This window comes from Electrophorus electricus, chromosome 11 (genome assembly GCF_041902795.1).
Source record: "Electrophorus electricus isolate QZ-2024a chromosome 11, ASM4190279v1, whole genome shotgun sequence".
Classification (NCBI taxonomy): Eukaryota; Metazoa; Chordata; class Actinopteri; order Gymnotiformes; family Gymnotidae; genus Electrophorus; species Electrophorus electricus.
The window spans coordinates 25,079,123-25,095,527 of record NC_137507.1 but is presented as its reverse complement, the minus strand read 5'-3'; the positions used below and the strand labels follow the sequence as shown (position 1 = coordinate 25,095,527).

Genomic DNA, 16,405 nt, shown 5'->3' with positions numbered 1-16,405 from the left:
ATAATGATCTAGAAGAATGAATATCAAAATGATACATTCAGCAAAAGTAATCTTACATCCATTCAGTGGTGGTCTACTGAATAAAGTACTGCTGTTGGCTGGATATGTTTGGTTGTGGGTAACTTTCACGTCATCAGTGAGAGTGACGTGTGCCAAAATTCTAGCAGTGCTCCAGACAGACCTGAACCAGCACAGCATCCACTAGCATATGAGTGTCAAAGGGCTACAGTCTGTAACTGCATCTATAAAGTGATTCAGTCAGGAAGAAGTGCCTAATAAAAGTGCCAGTCAAATTTTACCAAACAATGTTTGTTTATTTCAGCTGAGAATGTATTTCTGTAAAATGTTGATTTATTTTTGAGCTGATTTTAGTGTCAAATACATCAGAGAAACATTACAAACTATACAAAAATCTTTTCTGCTCCATAAACCAGCTTCAATTTTTCTTCATATGTGTGTATCGCAGTATGGGCTTGTGTGTATTATAGCATGCAGTGCCTGAATATTTTATGTTAACTAAAAATTGTGCTCAAAATAACAGCTAATCCTGTCTCACACTTCAAGCATCTACATTTACTACTTGATATGAAGTAGTCAAAGAGTACTTGTTTTCCAAATACATACTAAAAATGTCACGCAGAATTACAGGGGCAGCTACAGAAGCCATAATGGGTTGAACACCATGTTTACGTCAGCTGTAATAGGCAGGCTGCCTATGGATTCTCCAAGCTACATGAGACAGAGCAGTAGTTTCATTCCAGGATTTTCATTCATTCCAGACTAGGATTCCTGGTCTTCTTCACCGTGGCATAGACGGTCTCAGGTTTGGAACATCCTGCAGTACTGTAGATAGTTATTGGATGTGTGCCAGCTCTTTCCAGATTCACTTGACTCTAGGTAATCAGGACACAAATTGGAAGAAATATGCAAAAATTGTCTCAAAATAGTAATATAGTTGCAGAACTCCCTTGCAGTCAGGGATGTTTCTACAGTGTTAAGTTTAATAAAGAATCAAGATAAAATAAATCTGAACAAATTGGTTGAAAATTACTAAAACAGGATGTCTCGAGTTTGCTAATCCCATACAAATGGCACTGGCCAAACATACACATTCTTTCTTTATTTTTACTGAACTTTAATTGTATGGAGATTCTCACCTGTCCAGTAATCAGATCAGGATTTGGAGGGTTCTGGCTGTTTTCACTACAACTGGGAGGTCGTGATGACTTCTGCACAGTACTGTACACGGTAGAAGGAGGGTCTGGTTTCCGTAAAATCCTGAATGCTCTTGGTGATTCATCTTTGTTCTGCAGCAAGGGTCAGTCAAACGGTCATATACACTAAATACTATTAACATATACTAACACGTCTGTGAATGTGTGGGGGAGGGGGGGCACACTGCACTACTGTTCTACTATTCTACTCAAAAGAATACTAGATAGTTTTATTGACAATGTCTGCATGAATATTAATGTCAACTATTATATGACTTACTGCTAGTTACCTGAAGTGTAGTGACAGGGGCAGGGAACTGTAGGAAATCTAGACAAACAACAAAAACAAAAAAAAATTTCAATTCAAAATATGTTTTAAAGGACACATGTTAAGCTTCATCTTATAAAAAAATAGGTTTTACATGAAAGAACTTTATTGCATTTATGACGGAATAATACCTGTTTTATTTTTCTTGTATAGCATTATAGACAGGGCTATCACAATGATGGCAGCTACCACACTACCAAGGACAAGCTCAATCCAAGGAAAATGAAAGTGCTTTGCTTGGATTTTATTGTCTAATGGAGGAAAGGTAATTGTGCAATAGTGGTTATGTATATAAAAACATCAAAGGATGAGAATACATAGAATAAATCTAACAATATATTTATCATGGCATGCAGTGAGTATATTTGTAATAGTATATGTGAACCTTCAGGAAAGCAGAGTTTAATCTCCATGGTAGTCTGGTTCCACATGGCTTTGTTGCTGACGTTACAGATGACGGTAGTGCCACTGGCATGCAGGAAAAGGCTGAGGTTTGGTGATGTCACATTATTCACATCACAAGTTTCATTGTAACAGTTAGTGGAGACCGAGAGAGCCCGAGAACTTTTACAGGTCACTTTACAGGTGCCATTGCTTTGCTGAGGAAGACTATAAGTAAGATGTGGAGCCTCCAGTGAATCTGGGTACAAAAATCATACACAAATATCAAATCACACAAGTATGTAGAGCTGGTTACACAAACTAAATGCCAAATGATTATAAACAGTTTGTAGTGAAACAGATTAAAAGATTAAAACAATACTGCATAATTTTAGACATACATTACCAATTACATTTTGTTAAAATATTTGTAACATGTTAAAAAATTAGAATTTTAAGGTACAATAGGTCTTGTTCTCTAGTGTAAATTCACAATTATAGAGAGAATAGAGAAAAATGCCATTTTAATTGATAAAAATGCTGTTGATTCAGGAATGTGTTTCCAGTGAGTACCATACACCAAGACTTACCCAACACAGTGAGTGTGTGCACAACAATAATGTTTTCCCCCTCGTCATCATCTCCTTTTACTGTATACGTGCCAGCATCATTCTTAGTTAAGTTCTTCAGTGTCAGACTGAAGGTTATCTTATTAAACTCCACTCTGCCATTATAAGCAGGAAAGTGCACCACTTCCCCAGAATTACATTTCAACATAAATTTGGAATTAAACATCCATTTAAGTTCTTTGAAATGCACAGTTTTTGGCATATCCAGTTGAAATGAACTTCCAACCACCTTAAACACATCAGTGGATACTGTAGAAAAAGTAAAGACAAGCCATTTAGTTTGGTTTAATAGTAGCAGTAGGACAAGTATTAATACACATCCAACCTGCAGGTACGATGAGCCATGTACTAAGGTGCTCAATTATTTGTAGGTCTGCATCAGTTTTAACATGCACTATGTCTCACTGTTGAGTTTATAAAGATATTGTAGATTAATAGCATGAAGACGAATAGCAAGAAAAAGAGCAAATTACATTTAACATATATTTACAAAAATTTTAATATATTTTAAGATAATGTTTTAATATATTTACAAATATTTTAGTATATTTACAAATTAGATTTTGTGAAAGTGCTAAGTTTTAAATGCCCTTTACCATAAATAAACAAAAACATGTTCATGACCATTAAGGTGTCATATGTCAATATTCAGAAAATAAAAAAAGAACATTTAAATGGTAGAAACAACCCAAACCAGTGGAATTTGTAAAAACAAATTTCATCTATAATTTATAATTTATAATCACACACTCTCTAAATTCATAAACATATCACCTGTCAAAAGAAATGACAAAAGCCAGATAAACACGGTGATCCAATATGTGAAAGTGGTTAACATTCACATGATTACAGACAGAGGAAACACATGGTGGATACTCTAGGTGGGCAGGACCTCCTAGATGGACACACTCGACTATAACCACTACATGACGGAATATGTATATGTGGTAAACTCAGGGTACTCCTCGTGTCTCTCCCAAAATACAATGGGTGCAGTACAAAAATCATCTAACAAACAACTATTAGACAGACAAGAGATATACAAACGATTATAAGACAGATGACCCACACAGGGACAGTGCCTACCACAACTGATAGAGATGGGATCTCTCCCTGAAGAAAGACCAAGTCACAAGAGAAGATTGTCCCTCAGAGAACAGGTAAGAAAACCAGAGGGAGCTTCTCATTGAGATCGTTCACTAAGATTACAGATTACCAGCATGCTTACCACATGTGTTACACACAATGCCATTAACAAGTGATTTTATGTGCAACAAGTCAATAAAATGTGAAATTTCAGTTCTACAGGTAATTTAATACGCGCACACACACACACACACACACACACACACACACACACACACAAAATAGAAGCATGATTCAGCCAGAGGATAAAAAACTCCCCCTATGTGTGTTCACAGTTGTCTTTCCTTTCCACTCGAGAAAGGAAACTAAATGGGGCCCTTTTTTACAACATTTAGACGACACTTTTAGCCAAAGCAACTTACAATTATGTCTTTTCTTACAGTGGTGTATTGTTTTAATTACTTTCTAGGTGATCATTGTTTCTGAAAGCATTGGTTAAATTGTTTCTACATCCTGAGAGCTATCAATAAAATAGTTCCTCTGAGGAAATAATCTGCTATTCTGTAAACAGCATCTGAGAGTTTCAATACAGTCATGAAGTGTTTTGCACATGTATGCAGCACATAGAAGGGTCACCTAAACACTACACTGTGTTTAGAGAGAGAAGAATTTTGATTATTAAAAATAGGCAGATCTCCTTTTTTAATTAAAATATGACCTTAATAAGAAACAAGCTGCATTTTCACAAACACCTCCACAGGCAGTTCAACATTAGACATGTCTGACATTTTCCTGACACTTAAAGTTGTAGCTGTATGACAGCAGCTGCTCTTTGGCTATTGGCATTGGGCTATGATTGGTTTGCTTTAATTTGAAATGACTTCATATTCCTTTGGATATTTTAAACAAAGCACTCCCACTTCAGAGTAACAAGTATCAACGCTTCACACTACAGAGAGGAGCAAAAAAGACAGTTTTTTACTTTGTAGTAGAATCTCAAAAATGGAAATACTTCAATAAATTACAGACACTGGAAAAAGAACTTAAGTACTTATGTTTTTTAAAGTCAATAACTTTTAAAACATCGACATGGTACTAGTAACAGTGAATGATATTCATACATCAGCACTGACTGCATCTCTGGTAGGCAGAGCGAGCTACAGATTACAGGTTATCATACAGATTCACAGCTATGGGACATGATTAGACAACATACCTGTGACAGAAATCAAAACGGAGAGAAAGACAATCAGCTGCACCACTACTGCCATCATGTCAGGTGTGATCAACGTTCTCTGCTACTACAGGAAGTTAAAGTCAGTACTTAGAAATGAATGTTTCATTCTATTAACCATGAGAGACGACTGCAAAGAGTGAACTCAAAAGAATAAAGCAGTAAATTGACTGCTTTAAGATATATGCCACCTCTTCTAGTATATCTTATTGGTAACAAAGTATAGTTAGCTATGAGACCAGAAGTCTAAACCCTTGTGTGGAAGACAGCTCAGAAATGTTATAGCAATGGGATTTCCCATAAGCAAATCATCTGTAAAAGCTCTGTTATGAATAAATGTGGTGTATAACTTTCCATACCAAAGCTATATGTGTTTCCACACATTGCTATTCTGTGACTGTAAGTAATGTGAAACTAAAATCAGAAGAGAAAAGCAGTATAAACATAGTTAAAGTAGAAAATAAATACCTAAACTAGATATATACAAAGACCAAATGTGAATAGGTTACTACATTGTACATGCTTCAAAAATATGAAATAGACAAATTTTCTGTTACTACTCATTTCACTGCTTCGACACAAACAATACTTTTTTTTCTTTAAATATATTCAATAATATACATTTGTAAAATTAGCACAAGTTAAAACTTCTTATGTTTTTATTCAGTTACACTGCCCTTATACAAACTATTAAATAGACACATGTGGTAAGCATAGAGCCACTAGCCACTTAAATACAAGATGGTCTTAAACCCAACATTCACTAATAATAAAGCACAAACAATGTTTACTGTGTTCCAATAAAGAGTATATACTCACAGATAATGCTTTATCAAAAGGAAAGAAGAGGCAGACGAAAAGCAATGCTTGGATTTCACGATGTATTCAAAAGAGTAAATAGAAGTGTGTTACAGAATCCATAGTGCTTCATATTAAAGGCAAATGTATAAGATATGTATGGATCAAAAGTAAAGTTTGGAAAATACATATATGAAAAACGTATATGAACGTCTGATAATATAGGATTCTTGGGGACTTTCTGGGTGCAAGTTTCAAAAATACCATCTTCAACTGCTACTCTGGAACTGTCGCCACCTTTTTCTTTCTTTGTCACGCTATTTACGTCACTCTTCTCACACGTCTGTCCATCTTCCTCTCTCTGTTTCTCATAATAAATAAATAAATAAACAAACATTATAAATAAATCAAACTTTACATTTTCAAAAGGAGGCAGAAACATTGGAAAATCTGAAACCTGAAGCAAATACATATGTACACCCTGCTTGTGGTTATTCTGAGTTACGTTGCTTTAGCAACACAGCAACATTACCTCCTTTAGCCCGTTCTCTCGCTTTCTGTTTTGTGTTTCCTCTCCACCAAGCTCTGCCTCACTTCTATTTTACTACTATATGAAGTTATTTTTGAAATATGAGGCTCGGAGCATGTATACAACTTTATATATGTATGTCAAATAATTTTTAAAAGGGCTATGGCAATTAATAGACAAAATATTCACACACATTACATATTAAACTCTCGCATGTATACAATTATACACAGACACATAATAACTAAAAGATAGACCACTGTCACCACTAACACAGGAATACAGAAAAAACACCTGTAACAGATAAAAACAACAAAAACGTGTGTATTTTAGACTTAAAACATAGATGTTTAATTAGAAGTAGGATAAGTGCGTTGGAAAGCCCCCGTTGCCAAGTCACATTGTAGGTACCATGCCAATCCAGCAGGCGGCAGCACCATCAGCAACGCATAGAGCAAGCTTGCGTCAACAGAAGACAGTGGGTGTGTAAAAGCGCGAGGAATTCAGGTTTTTTAAATCCTTGATCAACAGAACTTTGTTCTCTATCTGGGTTTTGCTGCATCAAGGTCAGACGTAAAAGAGGGGCTCCGTTATTGCTATCAGGTTTTTTCTTCTTCACACAACACCACGTGGACAGTTCATTGCAAACAAGTGAAATTCGTATTTCTTCATTTAATTCAAGTAACGGTGCAATCTAAACTAAGGTCTGATCAATTTTACCGTGGCAACTAAATTATTGATAACATCGAATATTCTTAAAGTACAGTACATTTATCAACATAACATTTCTTAGGACTAATACAAGTACCTGCTTACCGATTTTCAGCCGTCTACATGCATCCGCTCGCCAGAAATCCCACGCTGAAGACACCGTGTTTTTCGGATAAATCTCCACAGCAGCGTGCCTGTCTTTTTAAGTGGCATTTTAAAACATTCTTCCGGTATAAGAGAACTTCAGATTTTGTCATAGAAAATTCAATTACCATCAAAACAACTGCGTGAAATGTTTAAATGGTATATAGAGTGTTAGTAAAGTTCTTTATTTGCGTGCTAACTGTTTTGCGTAAAAACCCAAACTACGCAGCCTTTGGTTATCTCAAAATGCATGTTACTGTAGTAAAAGTGCTCTTGAATAGAGCGTTAGACACCCCCCCCCCTTTTTATATTTTATATTGATTTCTATTGGCCATTGCAGCGCCGTTGTCTTTGAGTGACAGCAATTCTCACCTATGGGGGAAGGTGGGGGTGACTAGAATTTACTTCCCAAGTGTTTCCAGGGCAAGCGGCGTGATTAGCAGCTCTTTCATCAAATAGAGGACGCTTAGACGAAAACGTTGACCCCCTACTTGACTTATTTAGTCATCCCTTTAATGTTTAAATCATTATGGTTGTACGAGTTTCGCCAAACGGCGTCAAACCCATGCGCTAGGCCATCTACTAACACTGAGGCACTGACAGTACACAGTAGGCAGACCTTTAAGAGTGAGAGATATCCATAGAGCTTAAGCAACGGTATACTACCAATTCAGTTAAATTCAAACTTGGATATATGACACTTTTAACAATAGCTTTAATGTAACAAATCTCAGTTGTCGTCTTTGAGTGATGGAGCACTTATCCTTGGATTCACAATTCATTCAAATTAATTCAGATCAAGGCATTTTTTAAAAAAAAAAGGAATTTTGTGCCATCATTACCACGTGCTATCTTTTCTGCTTTAGCTGGGCCAAGATGTACACAAAACAAAATGTTTTTTTTTTCTTATCACATTATAATGGGAACAAAAATGTTTTTTTTAAAAAGGTACATTCAGCAATTGTTCAAGAAGACATGCCTTAAAAGATGTCAAATAAAAATGGGGTTAGGTATATTTCTCTCATGGGAAGCCAGTATATTGCCAAAAAATATATTGTCTGGTAATCCCACCACTAATATCCTTCAAGTATAATAAATGTTGAGTTAATGGAAATGAAACAACAGTAGCTGTGAAATCTGGCTGTCTGTCTTTTATTCACTTTCTCAACATGATCATGTAGACTACAGCTGCAAAATGATGCGTACTTAAGTTACTATGAATTTGTTGTTGTTGACATAGGTGACTTGTGCAAAAACCTCTCGATGTGGGCATGCATTCTGTTTCAGAGACCAGATGTGTTGACATTACAGATACAGGCTGCTTGCAGTTATGTTACTGTCATGATCAGTCCCTCCCAATTTCCGTGTTCCATGTTTTCCCTGTGTTTTTTTTTTGTTTGTTTTTGTTTTTTTTCTTCTCTCTGTAACGGTGAGCGGTAAGGAGGCAGATGTGTGTGTGGAGAAGAGCGAGATTTATTATGGGTAAATCCAAAATCAGAGTTGTTATAACAGTCCAGGGTCATATTACCAACACAGAAAATATGTGAATACATGATAACAAAACAAACACACAAAGGCAAACAGAGGAATCAGGCTATAACAAGATGCTAGGAAAAACTCGGGGCTAAGAAATATAAAAGCTTGGATAAACACAAAGGCACAAAGGAAGTACAAAGGAACATAACCATATGAAATACACATTCAATGAACAGCCAAGACCAGTTCACATGACAGGGTTTAAATATGAACTTAATTAGGTATCATCCCTGTAGTCTACAGTATTCTAGTTCATTGGTATGTTTAATTCTAACCTACTATACTGTACTTGGATATATTCTATGAGTAAATGACAAAGCACTTTTAGCAGACACTCTGGATAAGAGTGTCTGCTAAATGCCGTAAATGTAACAAGGTAGAAATGAGGGACAGGTATAAGCAATCAAATGAGGGATGGAGAAATGAAACTAAGGCATGGAGCCAAAAAAACACAAGTCAGGGAAAACATGGAAACTGGGAGGGACTGCTCGTGACAGTGCTCCACCCTAAAGCGTGCAACACCAGGGTGCGCAAAAACAGGACTGCGACGAGACACCAACAGGAACAGAACGGGCAAGATGCGGATCAGGGACAGGACTTAGATGAGACACGGGAGCAGAAACGGGCACGATGAGGAACAGGCAGTGGAATAGAAGCAGGCATGGAAACCGGGTGCAGGGGCGCGGCCTTCAGCAGCAGCAGGTCCGGAGGGTCTCTCACGTTGGGACCAGGATCAGGACGGGCAGCATCTCAGGATCCCAGGATCAGGATCAGAGATGCCGCCCATCCCGATCCTGGTCCCGGCATGAGAGACGCCGTCCGTCCCGATCCTGGTCCCAGCATGAGAGACACCGCCTGTCCTGAGTTACCCATCAAGATCTGACCTCAGCAAAAAAATCTCCATCAAACAATGTAATTTACAGTGTAAATGTAGCCCAAATGACAAATCTGTTACATATGGAGGAAAAGATGGGATTTGGATCACATACACCTGCTGTGTGAACATAACCTAAAGCTCAAATGTAACCATGTACAGATTGGGTTAGTCATCTTCTACCCATTCAAGAGTAGTCTATTTCTGATCAACCTTCTGCTGTTGGCTGTTTAGTTGAGGGTATCTTTCAAGTCGACCATGACGTGTGCCAAAATTCTAGCAGTGCTCCAGACAGACCTGAACAAGCACAGCGTCCACTAGCATATGAGTGGCAAAGGGCTACAGTCTGTAACTGCATCTATAAAGTGATTCAGTCAGGAAGGGGTGCCTAATAAAAGTGCCAGTCAGTGTAGGAACGTTTATAAAGATTTGACTGTTGGATTTATGGACCAAAGAATGTTTATTGGTTATTTCAGCTGAGAATGTATTTCTTTAAACATTTTTGTTTGATTATAAAGGAGAACTCAATTTGTATTTATTTTCAAGCTGATTGTGTAATACTACAGAGGAACATTAAAAATAAATGATAACTTCGGCATAAACTAGTTTTTCTTATGTATCATAGTGTGGACTCACTGGTCTTAACTGGAAATTGCAGTTCCTGAATATTTTATACCATAAACATATAGTAGGCATATAGTTAACTTTACAAATTGTGCTCAAAATAACAACTTCATCTTGTTTCACATTTCAAACGTCTTCATTTACTACTTAATAAATCAAGTAGTCCTCATTTTCCAAGTACATGCTAAAAATGTCACGCACAATTACAGGAGCAGCTACAGAAGCCATAATGGGTTGAACACCATGTTTATGTCAGCTGTAGTAGACAGTCTGCAGTATATGTGGATTCTCCAAGCCATATGAGGCAGAGCAGTAGTTTCATTCATTTAGGTGTTGTGTGCAGGATTCCTGGTCTTCTTCACCGTGGCATAGATGGTTTCAGGTTTGGAACATCCTACAGCACTGTAGATAGTTATTGGAAGTGTGCCAGGTCTTTCCAGACTCACTTGTCTCTGGGTAATCAGGACACAAAATGTCAAAGTATAACCATAATTGAATAAAGCTTGTACAGTCAAGGATGATTCTACAGTGTTAAGTTTATTAAAGAAACAAGATGAAAAAAAAATCTGAACAAATTGGGGCCATTGCTGAACTTTGGAAATTACTAAACCAGGACATCTCTAGTTTGCTACTCCAGAACAAATGGTACTGGCCAAGCATATATATTCTTTCTTTATTTTCTCTGAACTTTATTGTATGGAGATTCCCACCTGTCCAGTAATCAGTTCAGGATTTGGAGGGTTCTGGCTGTTTTCACTACTACTGGGAGGTCGTGATGACTTCTGCACAGTACTGTACACGGTAGAAGGAGGGTCTGGTTTCTGTAAAATCCTGAATGCTGTTGGTGATTCATCTTTGTTCTGCAGCAAGGGTCAGTCAAACGGTCATATACACTATATATTATTGATATATGCTAACGTGTGTTTGTGTGTGTGTGGCTTTGGGTGGGGTCAATGATTTACTCTTCTACTATTATACTCAAAACAATAATAGATAGTGTTATTTACATGACATCTGAATGAATATTAATGTAAATATTATATGACTTGTTACTAGTTACCTGAACTGTAGTGGTCGTGTTATAAAATTGTAGGGAACCTAGACAAACAATAAAAAGGGGGGTGCACTTTAAATTTCAATGTAAAATATGTTTTAAATGCTAAATTAAATTTTATTAAAAATAGATTCTACGTGAAAGAACGTCATTACATTTTTTAGAAGAAATAATACCTGTTTTATTTTTCTTGCGTAGCCTTTCATAAACAATAAACAGGGCTATCAGAATGATGGCAGCAATGACACTTCCAAGAACAAGCCCAAACCAATCCAAATGAAAGTGCTTAGCTTGCTTTTTATCTTCTAATGGAGGAACAATAATTGTACAATAGCGGTTATGTATATAAAATACCGTCAATGGATGAGGATAAATGTGCACATGCACATCCAAAAGTACCTTCAAGATAGCAGAATAGTTTAAGTTGATTCATCGCCACAGAAGTGTTTTTCCAACTGACGGGGTTGCTATGGTTACAGATGGCCAAACTGCCACTGACTGACAGGGAAAGGGCAAAATCAACCCATGAGATCACTTCCTTTTCCTCACAGCTAGAGGTGATTGAGTGGTCACGGCCTTTACAGATAAGAGTGACATTACAGGTGTCATTGTTCTGCTGCTGAGGACCTAGAATAAAAACTGGAGTCTCCACTGGATCTGGAGAGCACAAACACAAACATCACCATGCTGCTAGTTAACACACACTGAAAGCTGAACAACATTCCTGTAGCAAATAAGCAGCATATATATATATATATATATATATATATATATATATATATATATATATATATATATATATATATATATATGTAACATCAGTATTTTTCAAATTACACAAGACTGAAATCCTAAGGCCAGTGAAAATGCATTACATTCATTTTTTTAATCTGTACATAATTCTGATCCACTCCATCTCTGTGCTCACACCTGTTCTCTCCTTTTCTCTCTCACCTTATTGCTACTATGTAGTGTACAAGATTCATTTTAAATGATATTTTTATGGTATGTTTGAAATTTCATTTTTAGAGAAATGTAATTTCTCTAAAACCTTTGTGCTACGTTGTATCCAGATGGTTTACATTGTTTTATAGCTATTCATATAGTTTTCATGACTAACTTAAAAGGTGCAATTATTGTTACTGATGGTGGTATTACTTTTGACAACATGTGAAATTCATTTATCACTGTACTATTTATTATGTATATATGTAATGTTTGTGTGCATACACTGTTCATTTAAACTTGTGGTTATAATAAAATAAAAATTCTAATAAAATTATTTGCTTGAGTTGTTGCTGCATTACGTTTGTTTGAAAGGAATATAAAAAATAAATAATATGCATCCTACATCCTAAAACATCTTTGGAGGTTATTATGCTCAAGACATCTATGGACAGGCCTTAAATACATGTCTTCATGTATTTAGAACATTTTGCATGGTTAGCATGAGGTTAGCTTGTTTGCCTGTCAGCGATAGTGTCTTGGGTTCATGTCCCTATATAGGTGGAGTTTCCATGTTCTCCCTGTGTCTGCATGGGTTTCCTCTGGAGTCTCCTCCCACAGGCCAAAAACATAGAGGTTAGGTTGATTGGATGCTCTAAATTGGTTCTCTGTCCTGGTCTTAACCTCCTCCCCTTCCATCAGGGGGCTGTGATTTCTGACGGAGTAAACTGTGCGCAAATTGGCTGCTGCTTCTCATCAGTGTGTGAGTGATTGTAAATGCTGGTATTTCTCTGTAAAGCATCCTCAAGTTTGAGAAAGGCACTATATAAATGTAACTAATAATAATAATAATAATAATAATAATAATAATAATGTAAATGCAACTCAGCAGAGCTTTTAAGATGAGAACCTCTGCCTGCATGGCCTGATCACAGTGTTCCCCAACTTCAACAACGTTCACTGAGAATAGTATTTATCTGTGTGCATAAGCAGTGGGAAATATGAGTCCTCCTCGGATAATGTAAATATGCACAGACCAGGAGCATCAACTGGATACCTGCCCTATCCAGCATGTCTAAAGTTTCATCCTATTCCATTCTACTCCAAATTTATTCCATTCCATTCCCTGACTGATCATTCTGTCAGTCACTTTCCACTGTCATGGTTGCTCCAGTTGTTCTAGATGTCATTTCAGAACATATAGCTACCAGCCTCCATGTCACTATGCATCCACTGGACTCACCACTCTGTGTGATGCCCTAGACAATTGACAGTATCTTGAAACAAGCTATAAATAACCACTTCCCTGCCTGCCATACATTTCAGCTCTGAAATCTTGCTGCCCTAGAATAAAAGGTAATTAAATTCTGCTTGGATACCCAGGTACTGTACGGATCACTTGGAAGTGTAAAATTGTCAAAATGCATGATCATGGATATGATAATCACAAATCACGTCACTGACTAGTGGAAAAACATGTTAAGATATTCTTTAAACAGTTTTCCACCACTAGGCCCTTCCAGAGGACATCATGATAGTTCATTCTTGGAAAAGTTGGCAGTGACTTAATTATCTCAAGTTATTATTTAACAAGCAGATGGAGGTCACCAACAAGAAACCACAGAAATTTCTTCATAACCTCTATCAGGAAAGCTGAGTAGACCAGCTTTCTGTCCTCAGTGGAATAGCCCCAAAATCTCTTGCATTACTCATGCACAGTCTTGGCACCTTTCCAGAGTATTAGGCTTTAAATTAGGCTTTAATCTTCCCTTGTTCCCTATATATGTTTATCAGGCTGAGTTGCTATGGAAGAAAGCCCATACCCAGCTTGTGTATTGTCAGAAACATTAGTCAGTCTGTCCTTGAAGTGGTCCACCCAAGTTCAAACAAGGAGAAAGAGTCTCTCCACCTGAAAGCTTGATCTCAGTTTCCACTTGTCTCCACCTGTCCTCTGGTTCTTGAGTAACATTACTGAATGTCAGTAATTGTATACTGTATTTCACATTTAAGACTCATCCATTACATTTACATTTAGACAGAATATCAAAAGTTACTCAAAAGCGACACATTAACCCTCCAGTATGGCCATACTGTTCAATGCTCATCTTAGCCTTGTCTCTTTCAACCATGTTATACTCTGTGGAACAGTTTCCATAGCACATTTCTGTAAATGACCAATACTGACAAATAAAAGGTTCAGATTCTATGGTGCCAAGAGTCATTTGAAAAATAAAGCACTCTTCCGATCTGGCATCCATAAATCTGATGCAAGGAAACTACAGGAAGTACTGTTTTGTTTTTTTTGGAAAGATCTTTGCCCTCCATATTTAATCTCAGGTCCCTCAACTGACATATTTCAGATATGTCTGTAATAGTTTGTTTGAATAAAGCTTCTGATTTTCTCAAAATTAACTAGCTTGACATGAAAAAATCTAGCCCAGAGTCTCAGAAAGTGATTTTTTCTGAAATAAGTATAGTTCAGATTGGGGTTGGAAGAAGTTGCACAGATAGGAATTTTGGACTGTTTACATAATCAAGTAGTTCTGTCTAATGAAAAAAAAAAAAAAAATCCAAAATGAGCACTGTTGTATAAAAACTAGCACACTGACTTACCCACAACAGATAATCTGAATTCAGCGACTTCCTTCTGTTGTTCACCAGTTGCTGTTGCTTTGTAGAGTCCACTGTCATTCTTCTGCAGGTTCTTCAGTATTAGACTGTGGATTTCCTTGTTGAATTCAACTCTGCCTTCATAAGCAGAGTACAGCTTAGTTTTTCTGTTTTCCTCATAATATATTATTATGGTATTATTCTCATTAAATGTCCAGAACAATTCCTCAAACTGATGTCCCTGATTGCGTATGTCAAACTGAACAAAACTGCCAGTTAGCTTAGACACATCACAGGACACTAGAAGAAGAAGAAAAACATTTTGTTGATTTTTGTTATTTCTAAAACCTAAATCAGAAATATACAATAAAGAAACAATATTTTAATGGTCTTGTGATTAGAAACTGACCATTGATGAAAAGTTGGAGGATGGTTAACACAAATTGTATATAGCAACCCATGAGCTATAGACTCCAATTTTACACCTATAAAATGTTTCTAATAAACCGGGGTTCTTATAAGTATAGTTTGTTGAGTATAGATACGTAGAACTACGTATACTGAGTTTTGAATTGACTAATGGCATGAAAAGTACATAAAAGGAAATATACATTTAAGAGGCACTGAACACTTGTAATGCTGTCAAACAATTAACCATCTTGTTCAAATCAAACATACAACCATTTGCATCAATCACTTTTTTGCCAGCTCACAGACATGCAGAATAACAGCTACTGTAAAATGACATACAAAGGACTTTACCTGCTACTGAGACCAAAAAGAAGAGAATGAAAATCAATGGCAGACCTATAACAGCCATGCTACATAAGAGCATCGCCCCTACTTAGGTATGACCAAATGTTTCCAGCAGCCCCAACAGGCCCAAAATGAGATTTTATGATCTCAGAGGCAAGACGAAGAAAATAGGAAGTACGTTCACCTGCCTCAAATATTTGCTTAGCGTGAATGTGATCATCTGAGTTCTGTTAGAATTGTTGTACAAAGAGGCATCTATCTAAGAACATATTATGATAAAATGTATTTTAAATATGCCTGTTGTCCTCTGTAAAGTTCAGGACTTGCAATGCATAAAGTAAAGGGACGCATGTTTATTTTATGTTCATTTCCTGTTACAGGTAGTGTTTTATCACGTCATTGCTGAATCCCACATCCTTCCTTTCTTCATGGAACAGAGCTCATAACCACATCACAGGGCATTTACTCTCCTCCACCTTCAGTTTTATGTTAGTCAGATTAGTGTTAAATATGCATTTTCTCATGCGGATTTAAATGTTGCCATGTAGGCAAGAGTGGGGTAACACACAGTGGTTCAGTTGAACCATACCCTCTGTCTCTGTGTCTTTGTCCTGTGATATGTCTGCCAAGACAAATACCATATACAAGACAAATCATGCCTAGAAATCGAAAATCATCTATAAATTAAATGTAGGAAAATATGTAATATAAAATTAGCCTGAATGTATGTTACTGAGACAACATGAGGGCATTAATATCCACTTCAAAGGTTTAAATTTGACCTTCCACATATATTCACTAGCCACTTTATTAGGTACACCTGTTCAACCACTCATTAACATAAATATCTAATTAACCAATTACATGGCAGCAAATCAATGTGTTTCGGCATGTAGACTTGGTCACGGCAACCTGGTAAAGTTTGAAATGAGCATCAGAAGATGGAAAACAT

The 16,405-nt window shown here is 36.7% G+C and overlaps 2 protein-coding genes across 11 annotated transcripts; both read right to left on the bottom strand.

Moving 5' to 3' along the window:
• Window positions 1-539: 539 nt before the first annotated feature.
• On the bottom strand, window positions 540-10,413 carry LOC118241677 (SLAM family member 5-like). 10 transcript variants are annotated; one of them, XM_035527994.2, is made up of 10 exons: window positions 7,016-10,413; window positions 5,935-6,031; window positions 5,692-5,738; window positions 4,855-4,939; window positions 2,514-2,801; window positions 1,928-2,182; window positions 1,674-1,793; window positions 1,505-1,542; window positions 1,158-1,307; window positions 540-893 (listed from the first exon to the last, which is right to left on the bottom strand). In XM_035527994.2, the coding sequence occupies exons 4-10, from the start codon at window positions 4,910-4,912 to the stop codon at window positions 771-773; spliced, it is 1,032 nt and encodes a 343-aa protein (XP_035383887.2). In that variant the 5' UTR covers window positions 4,913-4,939; window positions 5,692-5,738; window positions 5,935-6,031; window positions 7,016-10,413; the 3' UTR covers window positions 540-770. The 10 variants fall into 10 exon arrangements, with proteins under 10 accessions (XP_035383887.2, XP_035383888.2, XP_081579623.1 ...); XM_035527995.2 differs by having other exon boundaries at window positions 4,855-4,936; XM_081723497.1 differs by adding an exon at window positions 3,639-4,587 and having other exon boundaries at window positions 4,855-6,031.
• LOC113568109 (SLAM family member 7-like) lies at window positions 10,404-15,767 on the bottom strand. Its single transcript, XM_081723499.1, has 7 exons — window positions 15,460-15,767; window positions 14,701-14,997; window positions 11,542-11,799; window positions 11,319-11,341; window positions 11,149-11,186; window positions 10,799-10,948; window positions 10,404-10,540 (listed from the first exon to the last, which is right to left on the bottom strand). Exons 1-6 carry the CDS (start codon window positions 15,530-15,532, stop codon window positions 10,810-10,812), a joined length of 828 nt encoding a protein of 275 aa, XP_081579625.1. The 5' UTR covers window positions 15,533-15,767; the 3' UTR covers window positions 10,404-10,540; window positions 10,799-10,809.
• Window positions 15,768-16,405: the final 638 nt, after the last annotated feature.

Bases quoted from the DNA above. Each gene is read 5' to 3' on its own strand.
- LOC118241677 (XM_081723495.1), bottom strand. From the start codon at position 4,912: ATGATGGCAGTAGTGGTGCAGCTGATTGTCTTTCTCTCCGTTTTGATT. The intron at 2,183-2,513 runs GTAAGTCTTGGT...TTTTGTACCCAG, and splicing joins GCACACACTCACTGTGTTGG to ATTCACTGGAGGCTCCACAT. The intron at 1,794-1,927 runs GTTCACATATAC...TTCCTCCATTAG, and splicing joins TAAACTCTGCTTTCCTGAAG to ACAATAAAATCCAAGCAAAG.
- LOC113568109 (XM_081723499.1), bottom strand. From the start codon at position 15,532: ATGCTCTTATGTAGCATGGCTGTTATAGGTCTGCCATTGATTTTCATT. The intron at 11,800-14,700 runs GTAAGTCAGTGT...TGTGCTCTCCAG, and splicing joins ATTCAGATTATCTGTTGTGG to ATCCAGTGGAGACTCCAGTT. The intron at 11,342-11,541 runs GTACTTTTGGAT...TGTTTATGAAAG, and splicing joins ACTATTCTGCTATCTTGAAG to GCTACGCAAGAAAAATAAAA.